General features: G+C 36.4%; 3 protein-coding genes across 3 annotated transcripts; all 3 read left to right on the top strand.

Moving 5' to 3' along the window:
- The first annotated feature begins 2,161 nt into the window (after positions 1-2,161).
- LOC120278462 (protein NRT1/ PTR FAMILY 5.2-like) lies at positions 2,162-4,404 on the top strand. The gene is made up of 4 exons (XM_039285258.1): positions 2,162-2,299; positions 2,428-2,645; positions 2,725-3,296; positions 3,378-4,404. The coding sequence occupies exons 1-4, from the start codon at positions 2,179-2,181 to the stop codon at positions 4,306-4,308; spliced, it is 1,842 nt and encodes a 613-aa protein (XP_039141192.1). The 5' UTR covers positions 2,162-2,178; the 3' UTR covers positions 4,309-4,404.
- A 2,833-nt stretch (positions 4,405-7,237) lies between these two features.
- LOC120270328 (protein NRT1/ PTR FAMILY 5.2-like) lies at positions 7,238-10,772 on the top strand. Its single transcript, XM_039277336.1, has 5 exons — positions 7,238-7,509; positions 7,609-7,826; positions 9,071-9,642; positions 9,765-10,625; positions 10,718-10,772. Exons 1-4 carry the CDS (start codon positions 7,386-7,388, stop codon positions 10,621-10,623), a joined length of 1,773 nt encoding a protein of 590 aa, XP_039133270.1. The 5' UTR covers positions 7,238-7,385; the 3' UTR covers positions 10,624-10,625; positions 10,718-10,772.
- Positions 10,773-16,822: 6,050 nt separating this feature from the next.
- Positions 16,823-19,876, top strand: LOC120275230 (protein NRT1/ PTR FAMILY 5.2-like). Its single transcript, XM_039281757.1, has 4 exons — positions 16,823-16,928; positions 17,034-17,251; positions 18,304-18,878; positions 19,033-19,876. Exons 1-4 carry the CDS (start codon positions 16,859-16,861, stop codon positions 19,874-19,876), a joined length of 1,707 nt encoding a protein of 568 aa, XP_039137691.1. The 5' UTR covers positions 16,823-16,858.
- The last annotated feature ends 233 nt before the right edge of the window (positions 19,877-20,109 follow it).

Here is a 20,109-nt window from a genome sequence, read left to right as displayed (position 1 = left end):
CACATCCCTGGAGGAGAGAAAATCAAGGCTGATCTTGACTTTATCCACTGGCTCCTCTAATCTGGCTTTCTTCGAATCCGGAACTGCAGAAAACCACAGGAGAAACAAATGAGCAATTTTCAGAATAATGGAATTATTTGGAAGGCAAACAGAATTAAAAATACGCGCATTTCTTTCAAGCCAAATATTCCAAGTGATTGCTCTTGCAAGCAAATCCTAGAGTAAACAAAAGGGCTTCCTGATGTTTTTCCTCCAAGCCCCCCACAAGTCGGTTACAGATAGGGGGCGTTCCTTAGACCCAGCAGTTAGCCAAAGAAATTCCAGATAGATGTGGCAACAGGGCATTGGAAGAGGAGGTGGTCAGTAGATTCGATGCCAAGATGACACATGACACAAGTTATAGAATGAAAATGATTGCAACTACGAAAAGCCAGATTTTCTAAAGTCAAAATTTTGTCCTCACGAGCCTCCTAGTTGAACAGGTTGATCTTCTTGGGGCATTGCCCTTTAAGAATAATGGGTGTCCACTCGCATCTCAAACCCCCATCGTTAAGGAAGTTGTAAAAGATTTTAACCGTGAACGTCCCATTAGCCGTAAGTTTCCAACGTTTAACGTCTCTAGCAGTACGGAGGGTCAAAGAACAGTGTTGAAGCAAGGTGAGAATTTCCGGGAACTCATTAAGATTGTTATGGAGGTAGTCATTGACAAGCTCCCTAATTGTGACTTCCTTACGTGGCCAGAAATGGAAAGTCTCGGGCCAGATTGCTGCAAGGGCACGTCCCTCTAACCAGTTGTCAAGCCAAAATAGGGTGGAGGCCCATCATGCATAATGGAATTCAAATTTGTCCTACACGCTGGCAAGACGGAGAGGATGCCATTCCAAAAGAAGGATCTTCTAGTGCAATGTTTATGGAATAAATTCCAATTAGGAAAGTGTCGAAAATAATTAACACGAAAGATAAGTGCTCCACACCATTGCTTTTCACTGCTGATTTTCCACCAGCATTTACCAAGGAGGGCGTTATTAAAAGTGGTTAGGTTTAGGATCCCCCATCCTCCTTGTTATTTGGATCTACAAATCCTTGACCAATTGATCAATCTCATTTTCGTATGTTGGCCATCAGGCCCCGACCAGAGAAAATCGTGGCGAATGGCCTCAATCGATTAGGTAACTCAACTAAGTAATTTAAAGATTGACATCCAATAAATTGGGACAGCGGAGAGCACGGAGTTCAAGAGAGTTAGTCGTCCTCCAAGAGAGAGTAATTTGGACTTCCAAGCAGCTAGCCTATTACGGACTTTGCTGATTAAGATTTCCTAATCCTGTCTTCTTGGACGACCACCAGAGATAGGTACACCCAGATAGGTTAGAGGCAGAATGCCCTTACTGTACTGTAAGGAGTTAGGCAAATGGTCAGGAAGCTCCAAATTTTTCTGGGTTGAATACAGGCATGTCTTAGTGAAATTGACTCACAGACCAGAGAGGCCCCCAAATAAAAATAGGATTAATTTGATGATAAAAGAATATTTTTTTTTTTGGGTAAGATTTGGGGTTTGTGGTTGGAGTATAATTTACTGTAGTAGAACCAAATTTGGGATTTGGGGTTGTAAGTTGGAGATGACCTTATGTATTGCAAAAGAAACATGGGGTTATTTTATTCACAGGAAATAAGTTTATTTTGCTGTTGATAGTGTTTATTCACAGGCAACAAACACATACCAATAGACTAACTACAAAGATACCAACAGCTATCTGCCAAACCACTTGATAAAGTATGGAAGAACGACATTGTTTTCCATATTGCTAGACAATTTTAACCTTCATTCTTGTTTCTTATTGGTGTAGGAAAGTGACTCTGGAGATTGCTCCAATTTGATGCAACTGGCATCCACATATATCTATCTATATATATATATATATATGCCCATTCTTCAAACTTCAAAACTATTCAATTTATTGCAAGGCTATGGTTTGTCATATTGCTTTTGTACTATTCCAACTGATTGATCTTCACAATGATTAAATAAGAATGCTATGGAGATTTTGAATTAAATTACCTTATATCTCATAGAGGAGAACAGATCATCATCTGCTTATTTATATATGATGACCTTCAACAGTGTGTTTAAATATATTGCTTGCTTTTTTAAGGGGTAGAGGTCACTTAGATAGCAACATGGCAGGAGATTCAGAGGGAGCAAAAGAGGAGTACACAAAGGATGGCTCTGTGGATCTAAACGGTAATCCAATACTTCGATCCAAATGTGGCGGTTGGACTGCTTGCTCCTTTGTCATTGGTATTGCCTTAATCGATCACTTGTTTTTTTAAAATTTTCAATGAAATCTCTTGCATGTCTTTGTTTATTTAATCATTTGCGAAAGAAAATATATCTTTTCTTTGTATATGCATTTTCTAAATTGGCAGTGTATGAGGTGTTTGAGAGAATGGCATTCTATGGGATACAATCAAACTTAGTTCTCTACTTAACCAACAAACTGCATCAAGGCACAGTAACTTCCGTGAACAATGTGACCAACTGGGTCGGTACGATATGGATGACCCCGATGATTGGCGCTTATGTTGCTGATGCATATCTAGGCCGCTATTTTACCTTTATCATCGCCTCTGTTATTTATCTTGTGGTAATAAATTGAGTTCATTTGGCTCTGATGCCATGTTAATTAGATACATAGATCCGATCCTAAATTTAATTTTTATAAGGGAATGTGTCTGCTAACATTAGCAGTATCAGTGAATTCACTGAAGCCACCACCTTGTGGACCTAACACTAGTGACCCTAATTGTACTGAGAAGGCTTCATCACTGCAACTTGGTGTGTTCTTCACAGCACTCTACATCTTAGCCATTGGCACTGGTGGCACAAAACCGAACATTTCAACCATCGGAGCAGACCAATTCGATGAGTTCGATCCAAGAGAGCGAGCCCACAAGCTCTCCTTCTTCAATTGGTGGATGTTTAGCATCTTCTTTGGAACTTTATTTGCATTCACCATTCTTGTGTACATTCAAGACAATATAGGATGGACATTAGGCTATGGATTACCGACACTTGGGCTATTTATTTCAATCATAATCTTTGTCATTGGTACTCCATTCTATCGGCACAAGTTACCTTCCGGCAGTCCATTTACAAAGATGGCCAGGGTATTGGTGGCAGCCTCAAGGAAATGGAAAGTTCAAGTGCCTAGTGATCCTAAAGAGCTTCATGAGCTTGATTTGGAGGAGTATGCCTCAAAAGGGAAATATAGAATTGATCATACTCCAATATTGAGGTATGTTTGTTAGACGTGTTGTATCATTATCTTATATATATCTCTTAGCAGTATGTCTTGCGTTATATGTGTCAAATGCAGGATATTAGACAAAGCTGCTGTGAAGACAAGTTCAGCATCTCCATGGGTGTTATGCCCAGTGACACAAGTAGAAGAGACGAAACAAATGCTTCGAATGATCCCGATTCTCTTTGCAACCTTTGTACCAAGCATAATGTTGGCACAAGTGAACACACTCTTTGTCAAGCAAGGCACAACTCTAAACCGAAGCATCAGTCCTCACTTCAAGATCCCCCCTGCAAGTCTTCAAGCCTTCGTCACGGTCTCCATGCTCATCACCGTCGTTATATATGACCGATGTTTTGTCCCCTTCATTATGAAGTGGACCAAAAACCCAAGGGGCATCACTCTCCTTCAAAGATTAGGCATTGGCTTGATCTTGCACATCATAGTGATGTTGGTTGCTTCACTAACCGAACGCCGAAGATTAAATGCCGCAAAAGCTCATGGTTTAGAAGGAGGAGGAGAAATTCCTGTGACCATATTCATGCTACTTCCTCAGTTTGTGCTCATGGGAATGGCTGATGCTTTCTTAGAGGTGGCTAAGATTGAGTTCTTTTATGATCAAGCTCCTGAAACCATGAAGAGTCTTGGAACATCTTGTTCACAAACAAGCTTGGGAGTTGGGAACTTCCTAAGTAGTTATCTATTAACCACAGTGTCTCATATTACAAGGAAGAATGGACATGAAGGATGGATCTTGAACAACCTAAATGCATCTCATCTTGACTATTATTATGCCTTCTTCTCCATCCTCAATCTATTGAACCTCTTGTTCTTTTTGTTTGTGAGCTGGTTTTACCTTTACAAGGTTGAGAATAGTGAACAGACGGAAGCATTTCAGATGATGAAAGATGATAAATCTATTGTTGCTGCAAAGATTCAACAAGATGAAGATAACTTGCACGCTAACCTAGCTACTGCCCTCTTCAATGCAAATATTGAAGTTTGATGTATTGGCTGAGGATGAGTGATTAGTCCCCAGCCATCTGGTATTTAGTTCATGCTCAGTTGATACCAATGTTTTTAAAACCGGAACTGTCTCATATTTGGGTCATGAGTCACTCAGTCCAATCGGAGAATCCATTCCGGTCGGACCGGATGACATCACAAATAAATAAATAATATATGTATATATATAAATATATAATAACAAATTTTATCATATATATATATATATATATTTAAAAGGTGGATTAACTACATTCATTAAAAGCAAAACACAAAAGGATAAGAAGTGCAATACAAAAGAAAGCGACACATGCCACAAACCCACGAGGAGTGGGAGAACAAACTACAAGGACCCAGAGAAACACAAAAGGCGAGAAGGAGAAAGGAGCCCAACTACGGAGGGAGACTCCCTGAGAGACAAAAACATCAACACTAGATATCTCCCGGGGAAGAAATATGCTTCATAGGGACACCCAGCTCTGCATCCCTGACCGAAAGGAACTCAAAACTCCACTTGATTTTACTCATTGGTTCTTCCAATTTTGCCTTTTTTGAATCAGAAATTGCATTCAGCCACATGAGAACCATATGAACAATTTTAATAATAATAGTAACAGTCGATGCGCATGAAGTAAAAATGTGTGCATTTCTTTCAAGTCAGATGTTCCAAGTAATAACTCTCAGCAAAAGGTCCCAAAACAAGGATAAAGATTTCTTGACATATTTCCGCCAATTTCCCCACAGGTCTTGCAGGGAGGATGGACAAGATCGGACCTCAAACATTTGCCCAAAGAAGTTCCAAATGTGTGAGGCCACTGGACACTAAGTTAGGAAATGTTTAGTCAATTCCACCCCAGTGTGGCACATCACACATGTGGTACTTTGCAATAGGTTGTATCTTCTTAAGGCTAAATTCTCCAAAGAAAGAATCTTATTATCCCAAGCTAATAAGCTGAAGAGGTTACTCATAATTATTTTAAATATTTATTTTAGTATCATTATGATGTTATCAAAATCATTCAAGATTCAAATAATTAGTCTAGGAGAAGTAACAAATACAACCCCCTAAACTTAATTTAACTCTTAGATCTGATCATCATTACCATTAAAATAAAAGTATAGAATAATATAATTCCTAGATGATCTATACCTCTTAAACAATCCACAGGTTTTTTTTCTTCATTCTCACATTCTGAGACTTCGAAACTCCAAAGCTCCAAGAATCCAAACAACACCTTCAACAAATCAAGACTCAAAGAGCATCAGGAAACCAAGAACAAAAGGAGCCGATTCATGTCCTAAGTCCTTTCTTTCTTTACTTTCTTGATTATATAAAAAATAATAATAATTAAAACCGGGTTCTATCCGGTTTTGGTCCAACCAGCCTGTTTGCCTAGTTTGGCCAGGTTTGACCAGTTCACATATTGGTCAACAAACATATTAAAGCTGGGCCAAACTGCCAGCCAATTACCTGTTCTGCGGGTCCAATTTTAAAAACCTTGATTGATACTCCTCAATGTTTATATCCCTTATGTAGTCCAATCAGTTGGAATTGTGAAATACGTGGTCCTATTTTTTTTTAATAAGGTGGGTCATAAAATATATTAAAAATAAAGAATTTAGTAATCCATATAATTTATCCACCTTTTCAAAAAACAAAAAAAAAAAATCTTTTCCGGCTTTTCATGATTTTCCTCTACCACCAAGGAGAAGTGATATTTTTTTTAACATGTGTGGGAGGTCTGTGTAAGGAGTATTTTTTCCCCTCCAAAGTTGCATGGTAATAGAGATTTATCTATATAATGTTTGCAAATCACCGTAATTAATGCACATCTGTATGTATCCCTTTACTAACAGCTTTTTGTAAAAAAAAAAAACAATCAAGAGACGTACTCACAATAAGGAATTGATCACTGGGCCATACCCCCTCACTTAGTAGTACGAAAGTTAGGCTGCAAACAGACTCCCACACAAAGGACTTTTACATCACTCTATGCACAGGGAGACATCATCGTCCGTACATAACAAACCCTTGTTCACCATGTCTTGGGTGAGATTTGAACCCTCAACCCCACATATGAACGAATGCCTTACTGATTTGGTTAACCTAACTTGGGTGATACCTTGGTTTATTATACACGTTGTGATGGATAGTTTCTGGATAACATCGGGTTTATCAGAAATTATTATTCCTTGACCTTTGACTTTGAAAAATAATGAAGTAACTTTCTACCGCGGTAATAATTTTTTTTTATAAAATATTATGATATAAGAAAGGTTAGGGTGTTTTTTTCCCCTTTAGCACAGTACTAAGCATGAAAGACTGATACATAAAGCAAAAAGTAAAGAATAATGAATAAAAAAGACCAACTCATGTACCACACCTTCCTAAGGGTCCACTCACGCTCAAACGGTGGACATGTGTAGAAGCCAATTGGTCCCAAGTCACGATGCCCTTTCCCCATCACTTCACTATTTTCTGATGGATGATGGTCTATTATCTCGGCTAACAACTGTTTTTGGACAAAGACACAATCCCTTGAAATTAAGATATTTTAGTAGCTTATTTATCATCATCTTTACCACATCCTACTCCTAGTATCTACTAATATATATTCTTTCTTCTATCATCTTCTTTTTGTACACTAAGTAACATTTTTTTTATATATCTAAGAATTGATAGTAATATCCATGTTCTCACTCGGTAACACGGAATTTGGATTGTAAATTCGCATTCGCAACCGAGGACTCATAATCACTGTTGCATCCCATGAGATTTAAATTCCAACATCAATTGCTTTCACAATATGACTAATACTGTTGGGCTACAAAATCTTTGGCAGTGTTACAACTTCTCCATGGATGAGAAGGTGCTTACTTTATGTAGTAGCCATTGTTTGTTCAATATTATAACAAGTACTTATCATTTATTTACACTAGTGCACCAGAGACCCAATTAGTCAAACATGATGTTGAAGACTAGATAACTTACAATACATATACAAGAGCCTTTCAATGTCGTAAGTCCCATAAAAAGATAAGACTCTTACTTCCTCATAACAAGTGTATTGATCTTCAATGGCAGGAGGAGACTCAGAGGCAACTCAAGGGGAATATACAAAGGATGGCTCTGTAAATCTTAAGGGCAAGCCTATACTTAGATCAAAGAGTGGAGGTTGGACTGCTTGTACCTTTGTTGTAGGTAATGATACATGTATACCCCTTCTCATTTCTCTTCTTCTTAATATATATTTATTAAAAAAAATGAGTAACTTTTGAATATATATGATCTTCTTCACAGTGTATGAGGTTTTTGAGAGGATGGCATATTATGGAATATCATCAAATCTTGTGCTCTACTTGACCAACAAATTGCATCAAGGCACTGTAACTTCGGCGAACAACGTTACTAATTGGGTCGGTACTGTGTGGATGACGCCGATGATCGGTGCCTATATCGCCGATGCTCATCTTGGTCGCTATTGGACCTTCATCATCGCCTCAATCATCTATCTTTCGGTAATTCCTATGTTGACAATGATCATTTACTCTATGTAAACGTACAGTATAGTTACACTTTTATTTCTATGAATTACTTACTACATATCATGGTAAGCCAATTCAACTGTATTAGTTTTCAAAAAATTAGCTTAATTTCAAACCAAATGTTACTGTCTACTAACCCATGCATTAGCTTGATTCTTGTTATCAACTTGTATATATATAATTAGGTACAGTGATATAACAGGATACAAATATATATATATATAGCTCGTTTACATCAGGATATCTTAATAGGTAATGCATTTGTTCCTAAACGAGAGTTTATATGTTCAAATCCCACTTAATAAATGGTGGGCAAAGTTACACTGCACAGGGGGTCCCCTATGCACAAAATGCCATAAAAGGTCTTCAGCGTGAAAACAGGCTTGTAAATTAATCTCGTGTCACCAGATGAGATGAGGACACAGAGCCAGATAATCAATTTCAAACTCTATGCATGACCCTAATTATTGCATTTGTTATATTTGTTAATATATATACACTTAGCTCACTAAGGAAAGACTTTTGTATTTTAAATGAGTATTAAACTGGTGAGGTAATAAATCTGTGGTTTATCCACTTATTTCAAAAATTAAACTGGTGAGGTACTCAAAGTCCGAGGCTATGAGTCAAATGATATTATTTTTAGTTATGCAATTTCAACCAAACATCTTCCAAATTTAATAAGATATGGTTTTTACAAATATTAAATAGATAATATTTAAAATTTCACAACAGTGCTAATAAAAATAATCCATTAATCAGATTAATATAAATTTAAATGAAGTATTTGTTATAGTTAATATTAATTAAATTAAACTTGGAATAGCCAGCTTATTACAGCACAGTTAACCATGAACCTTTAATGTTTTCAATTACTAATGTTTGAGTTAACAAGCAATTCACCTATAATTAATACAGCAATGATAAGAGTGTACACTTTGACTTTATCACTTGGACTCTGATCATTGGTTAAGATTCTTTGGATGCCAAACCCACATTTATATATATAGTCTCCATCAACAGCTGGGAAATCCACTTGCAAGTTAGTCAAATAATCAATAGATAAAAATGATTCAACTTGGAGTATAATGCAGGCAAAAGTTTCTTTAGGTAAACATGCAGAAAAAACCTTTCAGATATATAAATATATACTATTATTTTAAACCAAATTGATTTGTTATGTGACTTCTTCAATGGTTCTAAAAATTACTTGGCAGGGAATGTGCCTGCTAACACTAGCAGTATCACTGCCTTCACTGAAACCACCACCATGTGGAGCTAACACTAGTGACCCAAATTGCACTGAAAAAGCTTCATCACTGCAACTTGGTGTGTTCTTCACTGCACTCTACATCTTAGCCATCGGCACCGGTGGCACAAAGCCGAACATTTCGACCATTGGAGCAGACCAATTTGATGAATTCAATGAAAAGGAGAGAGCACATAAGCTCTCCTTCTTCAACTGGTGGATGTTCAGCATCTTTCTTGGCACTTTCTTTGCCAACACTGTTCTTGTTTACATTCAAGACAATGTAGGATGGACGGTAGGTTATGCATTGCCTACTCTTGGTCTATTGATTTCAATCATCATCTTCGTTGTTGGTACTCCTTTCTACCGGCATAAACTACCTTCCGGTAGCCCATTTTCAAAGATGGCTAAGGTTCTTCTGGCAACCTTGAGGAAATGGAGGGTTCAAGTGCCTAAGGATCATAAAGAACTTCATGAACTTAATTTGGAAGCATATGACACCAATGGCAAGTTCAGAATTGAACACACTCCAATCCTAAGGTAGCAATTAATATGTTAAATGAACTATCAAATTAATAATAATGCAATTTTTCCATATGCAAACAATATCATCGGTTAGTTTAATTTGTCATAGAACTAATTGGTTTAGAATGCGAATTCAGGATATTAGACAAAGCAGCAGTGAAGACCGGACCGACATCGCAGTGGATATTATGCCCGGTGACACAAGTCGAAGAAACAAAACAAATGCTTCGTATGATCCCTATACTCTTTACCACATTCATACCAAGCACAATGATAGCTCAAGTTAACACTCTCTTCACCAAGCAAGGCACAACACTAGACCGTAACATCGGTCCTCATTTCAAGATCCCTGCGGCATGTCTTCAAGCCTTTGTCACTATCTCAATGCTAGTCTCCATTGTCATCTATGATAGGTGCTTTGTCCCCTTCATGAAGAGATGGACCAAGAACCCCAGAGGTATAACTCTCCTCCAAAGGTTTGGTGTGGGTATGGTATTCCACATCATACTTATGACGGTAGCTTCAGTAACCGAAAACCGACGTCTAAGAACAGTTAAAGATCATGGATTAGAAGGAGGAGGGGAAGTTCCACTTAGCATCTTCATACTACTCCCTCAGTTTGTGCTTATGGGAATGGCTGATGCTTTTTTAGAGGTGGCCAAGATTGAGTTCTTCTATGATCAAGCTCCTGAAACCATGAAAAGTCTCGGAACATCTTATTCACATGCAAGCTTGGGAGTTGGGAACTTTCTAAGCAGCTATTTATTATCAACAGTGTCTCGTGTCTCAAAGAAGAATGGCCACAAAGGGTGGATTTTGAACAACCTGAATGCATCTCATCTTGATTACTATTATGCTTTCTTTGCAATCCTCAACCTTTTGAACCTTCTCTTCTTCATCATCCTCAGCAGATTCTATGTGTACAAGGTTGAGAATACTGAAAAGATGGATGGATTTCCTTCAGTAGAAGAAAATAAAGGAGATAGCATGAAATAGTAGTTAAGTAATTTCCTTTTGTTTTTTACCTGTGTATTAATACCTTTTGAATCTTATGCTGAAACCTACTTGGTGTCAATTCCTTGTTCTCAAGTGTGTCACGTTCCAAATATGGCCAGACGATAAACAAATGGCCACGCACCCACAAGACGGAAATACCGCATGCACACAAGGCCTAAAAACCTGTTGGAGAGTTTGATCAGATCCCAATGAATCAAGTGGTGCACACTGCTGCTGCTGCAGGTTGTCTCCAGAAATACAGGGATGGTGCGCTTCATGTCGGGATTCAATACAAGTGAAGTGTGAATGTTGTTTAACTTGTTGCACTTGGTTGTAATGCATCTGGGGATGCTTAATTACTTCTGTTATTATGTTTGTTTGTAATGTTTGGTTATTTTGAATATTCTCTAGCTATGTACTGTGTAACCATGAAGGTTGGTCGGCCAGGTGTTTGTATTAATGCCTGGTGCTTAATTGAATGAAATAAGAGAGTTAATTTGGTGATTTCCCTTGATTCTTCTCTTCAGTTTTCTTTGGTTTTGTTGTGTGTTTGAATGGTGATTATATTCTGAAAGAATTCAGTGAGAAACACAAGTGACCATTGTCGTGCTTCTCTCACATTCTTAGCACCAATCTTAGAAACAGAGTGCCTGTCTTCATAACTAAGTGTGCAGCCTTGTCATTGTTCTGGTAATCCGATCCTAACAAAACCTGACTCATAGCAAAATACGATTTAACAAAGCCATAAATTACAAATAACAAAAATGCAACAAGTTCCCCAAATACAACGTTCAAGGATTATAACATGACAGAAATGACAACTCGACTACAATGCAGGTAAAAAAATACTAGACTGCCTGCTAATCTACCATCAGAACTTTCTCCTAATCTAAAAAGAATTAAAAATAATTTTATGAGCTTGACAACCCAGTAAGCAATCCACTAAAAATATTTTTGGAATCATACGAAATTTTTTAAAAAAAATTCAATTTCCAATATCAAGTAAACAAAACTTGTACATATGTAGGTAAAGCATAACATAAATCACATGTACCAAATGTCAAAGAGTAATAAATATTACCAAAAACAAGTTTTGCATCCAAAATGCTTTACAGAAACATACCTTAATAATATTTCTTTAAAAACATACATATTTCATTTGAATCAATATCAGAGTGAAAATAATTATCAAATAAATTTTTTCATAACAAACTAATTTGATAGAAGATACAGATTTCAAACATAACAGTTTTTCCCAAAATTATAGGTCTCCCAAACTTCCTAAGGCCAATTGTTTTACCTCGGCGGCACCCAAGTAAGAATTTTGGAGTCGATTTGTTTTACCTCGGTCGCCCGAGTTAGAAATACCAAAATCCATTTATTTTATTTCAGTGGCCTGAGTCAAATACCGTTATTGTTCCACCAACGGCCCAGTGCGAAACTATAGTATCAATTAGCAAAACTCATATTGACATGGTTAATGTTGACCCCCCATTAAATGGGTTAGTGCATAGCTTATTTTGAGACAAAATATTTATCATGAAATAAAGTTTGTCAGAAGTGTCAAAAACAATATTCTCAAAGAATTAGATTGTCAATACTTGCCAACAAAAATATCCCTAAGTTATCAAACCAAAATAGAAAAATATAACAAATTTATAATATTAAACTCTTCCAAAATTCTCATTTGAGCAAAGATACTATAACTTAGCATATAATCAAAGAATTGCATGATCCCACATTTTTATAGAAACTAAGCCAATTGTTTCAAGATAAAAAGAATGGATAAATAAAAATAAAATAATTGAATTTTAACAATAAAATAATCCATAATTTTTATGCAGATTACTTACCTGGAAATTCCCAAGTTCTAACTCCCACTCGAACACAAGATCAATCATTCTTGAACAACCCTAAAAGCATAATCCAAATCTAATTGGTCAAAACAATAAATTAACACAACCCAAAACATGGACAAAAACCATGACAAAATAAAAAACCATTTCCTATTCCATCTAGCACTACTAGACATCTAATCATTTCAAGAGATAAAAGTAACCCAAAACAATGATTGAAGAAAACCAATATAACAAAGATCAACTCATGCAACTCTTAAAATATAACTCCAACACCATTATACAACTAAGCATCAAGACAAGGTTTTCTACGCATTTAAGCAATACACTAAATTTAAAGCCAACCTACAAGCATCAAGAAAAACACTAACAATAAACATGACTGTAGAGAAAAGGTCCTATGGCAAAAGCTTACTTAAGACAAGATAACTCATAATTTCAAGGTAAAAGAAAATGTCATTGAAAAGTATGAAATACATACACACCTATATTAGCATATAGGTAGATGTATCTAAAGCTTAAAAGTTTAAGAACAAATAAATTTGGCAAGCTCTAACAAGGGTAATTTCAATAATGCACAACTAACTAAAACAATACTTAAAGACCCAATCAAAGGAACAACAACAAAAAATATAACCAACAAAGAATCAAGATTTGCACAAACCAATTTACAAAAAAAAGATTCAAACCATGGAACCCTTGTAGTACACCTACTACTCCAAGGCTTTAGAACCACCACAAAGAATAACAACAACCACTAAGTACCACACATCCAACCATAAGATCACTTAGCATCAACATTTTAACAAACACCTTATGTGCATCTTCAAATATAAGCAATTAGACAACTTGACAAATAACAAATGCTATCAAGTAATACATAGCATTTCACCACTACAAACTAACAAAAAAGAACAACATATTTGAATCAAAACTTCAAACTAAAAAAAATGCAATAATCTAGCAACCTAGATTTGAAGGAAGCAAGAAGGACTCAATGACCTAAAGTTTAAAAGACTTAATTGCTTAGAATAAGCATAGCAGAACACCACTTGAAACCTCTCTTGGTTTCCAAGACATGCAAGTGAAGAGTTTCAAATCATCACCTATTTTGCCAAAGATGATAGCCCTAAGATAAAGAAAGTTCTTGGGCTACCATACCTAGTTAAACTGGTATAATCGGGAACCGAGCAGTAATCCGATATGGTTTTATAGAATTAACCAGGTCAAACCCAACCAACCGGCCTGTTTGACCAAAACCATGCAAACCCCAGTTCTGGTTAAACGTTCCCATCTTATGGGGAAGATAGGCTGCCGTTTGCTTTTCGATACTCACTGCCACCCTCTGAAGAAAGAGTCTGCTTGTCATCTTCATGTGACCTACTAAAAATCTTGAAAGGGTACCCAACTATGGCCATATTTCAGAATGGGTACCGCTTTTCAATTTGTTTCTTTTTGGATATTATATTATAATTTTAGTTCACCGGGTGGGTACACGTGCATTTCTAGTTAGAACTTATCTACATGGCAGCCAAAAAATGATTTGGTAGGGGGTTTGGCACATCAACTGCTCACCTGGAAGAGGGGCATGGTATTTTTTAAGCCACATCAGCCCATAAGCCCTCGTCAACATCGCCCATCTTCGTCTTCTTCTCCTTCTTCACCCTCTTTTGTCCTGGTTCGTTTTCACCTTCTTCTTCTAGTATTTTGGATTTGAAGCCAAACTCCAACGATGGACAGGAGAAGAATCTAGTTTTTCCATACAAACTAGCATCAGGAGCTTATATTGAGAGATATGGCTTGCAAGTTGCTGTTATGGCAGGTGTTTCCAAGCCAATTTGTTGATCTCTATGAGGGATGGATGAAGGCTCTCTTGGCTCTTTCAAAGACTAGTAGTAGTAGCAGTGCGAGTGATGGCTATTGGGATGAGGATGCATCTGATACCCTTCTCTGTTTATGGGTTGAACTATAGTATTTATACTCTAAAAAGACCAAGAGTGCATGTTGCTATGTAAATCCTCCTAGCTACCCGCTACTCCCAACCACTGCATCTCTAGGAAGAGTTTTTTTTTTATCTTTTTAATGTAGAGGAGATTTTTTTTATTATTATTCAAGTGGCTAAACTACAAATTTATTGAAATAGAAGAACATTAAGTACAATAAGAACAACATAAAAGAAACTTGCAAAAACAGACCAAAAAACAACCAAGAGAATTCGTCACCACAGGTGATAAACTCCTAACAGGAAATGGAAAAACAAAAAAAGAGGCAAACACAGCTGAGAGGAAAGAGTCCACCAGGAGGCAACAAAGGTCTACTCAGACTGCCAAAAACGTCCACCAGATCAGGCGAAGACTACTCCATGTCATTGGAATTTCCCTCTGGCCTCGCATTCAGGAAGACAAGCGAGCGCTTCAACTTTTGAGTTGATTCTCCGGAACTTGGACCGATTAGATGTAGAAATCCAATCCAGCAACATGTGAATGATTTTAATGATTATCATACGTGAATTCATAGCATGAAAAGTAAAGAATCGCCTGTTTCTTTTAAGCCAAATTTTTTTAAAAAATTGCCCAGGCAAGAAGGTCCCACATGGTTCTTTGTTGAACCTCTATGGAAGAAATCCAGGAAGACCAGACCTCTAAGATAACCTTAGAATGAGAAGGTAAGTTTAAGGTTTGTTTAAAAAAGGCCCAAATCCTATCGGCAAAGTCACAGTGAATTAGGAGATGGTTTGTAGATTCTGAAGATTTGTGACAAACCTTAAATATATATATATATATATTATATAATTATTACATCATCCGGTTGGACCAAATTGGGTCATCCGGTCAAACCGATTAACACATGACCCAATTACATTGCTGGTTCACTTCCTGGTAAAATTCTAAAAATATTGATTAGAAGTGACAAACTTCATTAATTATTAGGTGGATTTAATTTGTTGACAAAGAATAGCATTAAAGATAACAAATTTATGATTGTTTACAATATTACAAGCCTTTTTTACTCACCAAGTCAGGCTTAATTGCAATTCTATTTATATTAATTAATATAAACATATTTATAGTTTCAAAGGGACACTATTTCACCAAAAGTTTCTTTTTTCTAAGATGTACTTGCCATAGATATGATGTGTAACCATAAAACAGGCGAACTTAATCCATTAAAGGTGCATCTAATTAAATATAGTACAATTAAATAGATAAATCACGATCATTCATTAGAAAACATTGAATTAGCCTGGATATATACTCTATCTAGATTTCTGCATCATAACAATTTAATCCACAAATTTCAAATATCATAGACTTTTCATGCTGATTATTCGGCCACGCAAAATACCTCTTTTCATTGATGCACTTGATTGTTTTTTTTAATACAAAAATGAGTGGCTACATCATTAAAAAAGAAAAAGGTAAAAATGTATACAATCTTTGGAGGAGTAAGTGAGGGCAAGACCCGCACACACATAAACCTTAAGACCACCGACACACAAACTACTCACATTTTTAGACATATATTCTCACCCACAAATCAAATGTGTGCCACTGGTAAGACGTTCTTATAAAGACCCGAGTATCAATTGACTACTCAGCTGTTGGCTACACTTGATCTTTGTTGAAAAGTATAATTTCAAAATGCAATCTCAGTTTGGGGTTCTAAATTTAAGATACTTACAAGTACCATAATATACTTATAGTATATGGAATCCTCAAAAATAACTCCGCATCATCTAAATCATATTAGAGTTTAAAACGCATATAAACACATGTACAACCGATCGACAAATGAAAATTCAATTTATACAATTTATGGTCACTTCACACAATATTTAAACAAAATACATATTTATTTATCTAAGTGCTCTTTCAATTTCATAAGTGCAAGGGTATGGAATCAAACCGGCAATTTAGATCATAACCTAGCCCTGAACTAGGTTACTCCCTCTGACAGCCAGGGCAGGCCTGTGTTATTAGATGATAGTCTTCGCCAGCCCAGCTGCACTTTTCTTTATTTGGTTTTCGTTGTTCCCAACTCTTCTCTTTTGAGTGCCTCACCTCTGATGAGAGACTCCTATCTATTTCTTCTTATTATTTTACCTTGCTTTGTCTGTCCTGTTTGTCCTTCTTCTTCAATAATTATCCACATTTAAAAAAAAAATCTTTCAAACCAACTCAAATTTATCATGCAAGTAGATTATTGGTCAGAAAAAATAAAATTTAATAAATGAAGAAATAAAGCTCTCAATAAGAGCTATAAAATTGAAAAAAAGCCTATTATTTTTATTTCAAACAACTAGTTTCATTAGGAAGAACAAATATGGCACCAAATCACAAGAAGCACAAGCACAAGGAGAGTATACAAAAGATGGCTCTATGGATCTCAAAGGCAACCCTATATTTAGATCAAAGAGTGGTGGTTGGACTGCTTGTTCCTTTATTATAGGTAATCTCAATGTTACATCCTTTCACATCTCATTTACAATCTCTTTTCTTCATCTTCTCATGCTTCAACATGACTTCAAATTGAAACATCATCTACGTATCACAGTGTATGAAGCTTTTGAGAGGATGACATATTTTGGGATAGGATCAAGCCTTGTAATCTACTTGACCACCAAATTGCACCAAGGCACAGTAGCTTCAGCCAATAACGTTACTAACTGGATTGGTACTTTGTTTATGACGCCGATACTCGGTGCCTATGTCGCCGACACTCATCTTAGTCGTTATTGGACCTTCATCATCTCCTCTATCATTTATCTTTCGGTAACTGATTCCAGATATATGCATATATATATATATATATATATATATATAGTTATCATTTATGTTACATTAGATCGCATTGTATGAAATGTAGTTATTACAAGCAATGTTTATGGAATGAATTTTTTGTCAATCATTGTTGGTTCTAACGTACATTTTCTATTGAAGAACTATGGTTTAGACAATTAAAAAAGGTTGTATCCTTTTGTTTCATTGAGCAAATTTGATGGCGAACACTAAAAAAGTCTGAAGGAAAAAGGTCTGTTATGACCACCAAGTACCTTTTAAAAATAAAACTTTTCCCAAAACAAAGTTATCCGCACAACATGCATGCTAGAAGAGATAGGCAAAAGAGTATAATGAATTGAAACACATCCCTATTCTTATAAAAATCATATGCTGACCAAATGTTCCAACTCAAAAGCTTTAACTGGAAAGGATATGAATCCCGAGCTTATATATTCAAATCTAATTTTTTAAATTAATTGATGTAAAACTATTTGTTACTTTAATATGACCATGATGTTCATACTCACTTCGGCTAGCCTGCTTTTGTTTGGGTTTTGCGTTACTCACTTAGATACTCCTTCTCCATGTTGAACTTGTTTGTTGTATTTTGTGAGAGACCTATGTTAGTCCCACCTCCAGTAGACTCTTATCTGTAGTCTCTCTTTGTTGTACTTTTGTTCTGTTCTTTTTGTTTTTAATAAAATTATAGTTTATCCACTTCGTCAAAAAAGAAATGCCTCTTAGTCTAACAAAATAGAAGTTACAAATATATCAAACAAATCAAGCACTAATATCGTGTTAGACGCAAATCAAATATATTTTCCGGGTTTGATTCAACTTAAAAAAAATTAAGCTGATAAGATTAAAAAAAAACCCAAATTTATATATACTCAAATCTATACTTTCAAAGTTAATCAATGGGGAAGGATTTCCTACTGTAATAGGATATACACCTGCTACAATATCAATTTAAATAGATTGGTTCAATACAGAATTGAAACAACAGCTTGATTATATATAGCAAATGTTCATATACTTTGCAGGGAATGTGCCTGCTAACACTGGCAGTATCACTGCCATCACTGAAACCACCACCTTGTGGAGCTAACACTAGTGACCCCAATTGCACTGAAAAGGCTTCATCGCTGCAAATTGGCGTGTTCTTCACTGCACTCTACATCTTAGCGATCGGCACCGGTGGCGTGAAACCGAGCATTTCGACCATGGGAGCCGACCAATTCGATGAGTTCGATCCAAAGGAGAGAGCACACAAGGTTTCCTTTTTCAACTGGTGGTCGTTCAGCATCTTCCTTGGCGCTTTCTTTGCCACCACTATTCTTGTGTATGTTCAAGAGAATGTAGGATGGACACTAGGCTACGCATTGCCTACTCTTGGTCTCTTCATTTCAAGCATCATCTTCGTTATCGGGACTCCATTTTATCGGCATAAACTACCTTCGGGTAGCCCTTTCTCAAAGATGGCAAAGGTTCTTGTGGCAACCTTGAGGAAATGGAGAATTGAATTGCCTGATGATCGCAAGGAACTTCATGAGCTTGCTTTGGAACAGTATTATAACACAAATGGGAATTTCAGAATTGAACACACTCCAACCCTTAGGTATATTAACATGATAAATGAACTATTGCCTAGATTAATATAATGTATATGGATTATGAAATGATAGTTTAATTTTTATATATGATCAATAACGTCATCAAGTTTTATCATGGTTTGTCTGATATATCCTGATTAATTGTAAATGTGGATTCAGGATATTAGACAAAGCAGCAGTGAAAAGTGGACCAACATCGCCATGGATATTATGCACAGTGACACAAGTCGAAGAAACAAAACAAATGCTTCGCATGATGCCTATACTTGTTACAACATTCATACCAAGCACAATGGTAGCTCAAATGAACACTCTCTTCATCAAGCAAGGCACAACACTAGACCGAAACATCAGCCCTCATTTCAAGATCCCTCCAGCATGTCTTCAAGCCTTTGCTACTATCTCAATGCTAGTCTCCATTGTCATCTATGATAGGTGCTTTGTCCCCTTCATGAAGAGATGGACCAAGAACCCCAGAGGTATAACTCTCCTCCAAAGGTTTGGTGTGGGTATGGTATTCCACATCATACTTATGGCGGTAGCTTCAGTAACCGAAAACCAACGTCTAAGAACAGTTAAAGATCAGGGATTGGAAGGAGGAGGTGAAGTTCCACTTAGCATCTTCATACTACTTCCTCAGTTTGTGCTCATGGGAATGGCTGATGCTTTTTTATGGGTGGCCATGACTGAGTTCTTTTATGATCAAGCTCCTGAAACCATGAAGAGTCTTGGAACATCTTTATCATTTATGAGCTTGGGAGTCGGAAACTTTCTAAGCAGCTACTTATTATCAACAGTGTCTCATGTCACAAAGAATAATGGCCATGAAGGATGGATCTTGAACAACCTCAATGCATCTCATCTTGACTACTATTATGCTTTCTTTGCAATCCTTAACCTTTTGAACTTCTGCTTCTTCATCGTTCTCAGCAGATTCTATGTTTACAAAGTTGAGAATGCTGAACAGATGGACCGATTGCATGCAGAGATAGAAATGACATGAAGTAGAAGTTTAGGTTTCTATGGTAGAAATGTACAACTAGTAGTTGAAATTTTTTTTTTAAAATTTCTACATAAATCTCATTTATTTGTTTATTTTCAAAAATTTAGGATTTATGGCTTTATCATTTAGCTAAAAGTCTGAAGCCGGAAGATTCAATAGCATTGTCAAGAGAAACTTCGAGTTGAATAAAAAAGAAAAAAGAAGAGAGTGGATGGATAACCTCCTCGGGGAGC

The sequence above is a fragment of the Dioscorea cayenensis genome, chromosome 2 (assembly GCF_009730915.1).
Source record: "Dioscorea cayenensis subsp. rotundata cultivar TDr96_F1 chromosome 2, TDr96_F1_v2_PseudoChromosome.rev07_lg8_w22 25.fasta, whole genome shotgun sequence".
Taxonomy (NCBI): Eukaryota; Viridiplantae; Streptophyta; class Magnoliopsida; order Dioscoreales; family Dioscoreaceae; genus Dioscorea; species Dioscorea cayenensis.
Note: the sequence above shows the minus strand (reverse complement) of the source record. Positions and strands in the feature narration are given on the sequence as shown.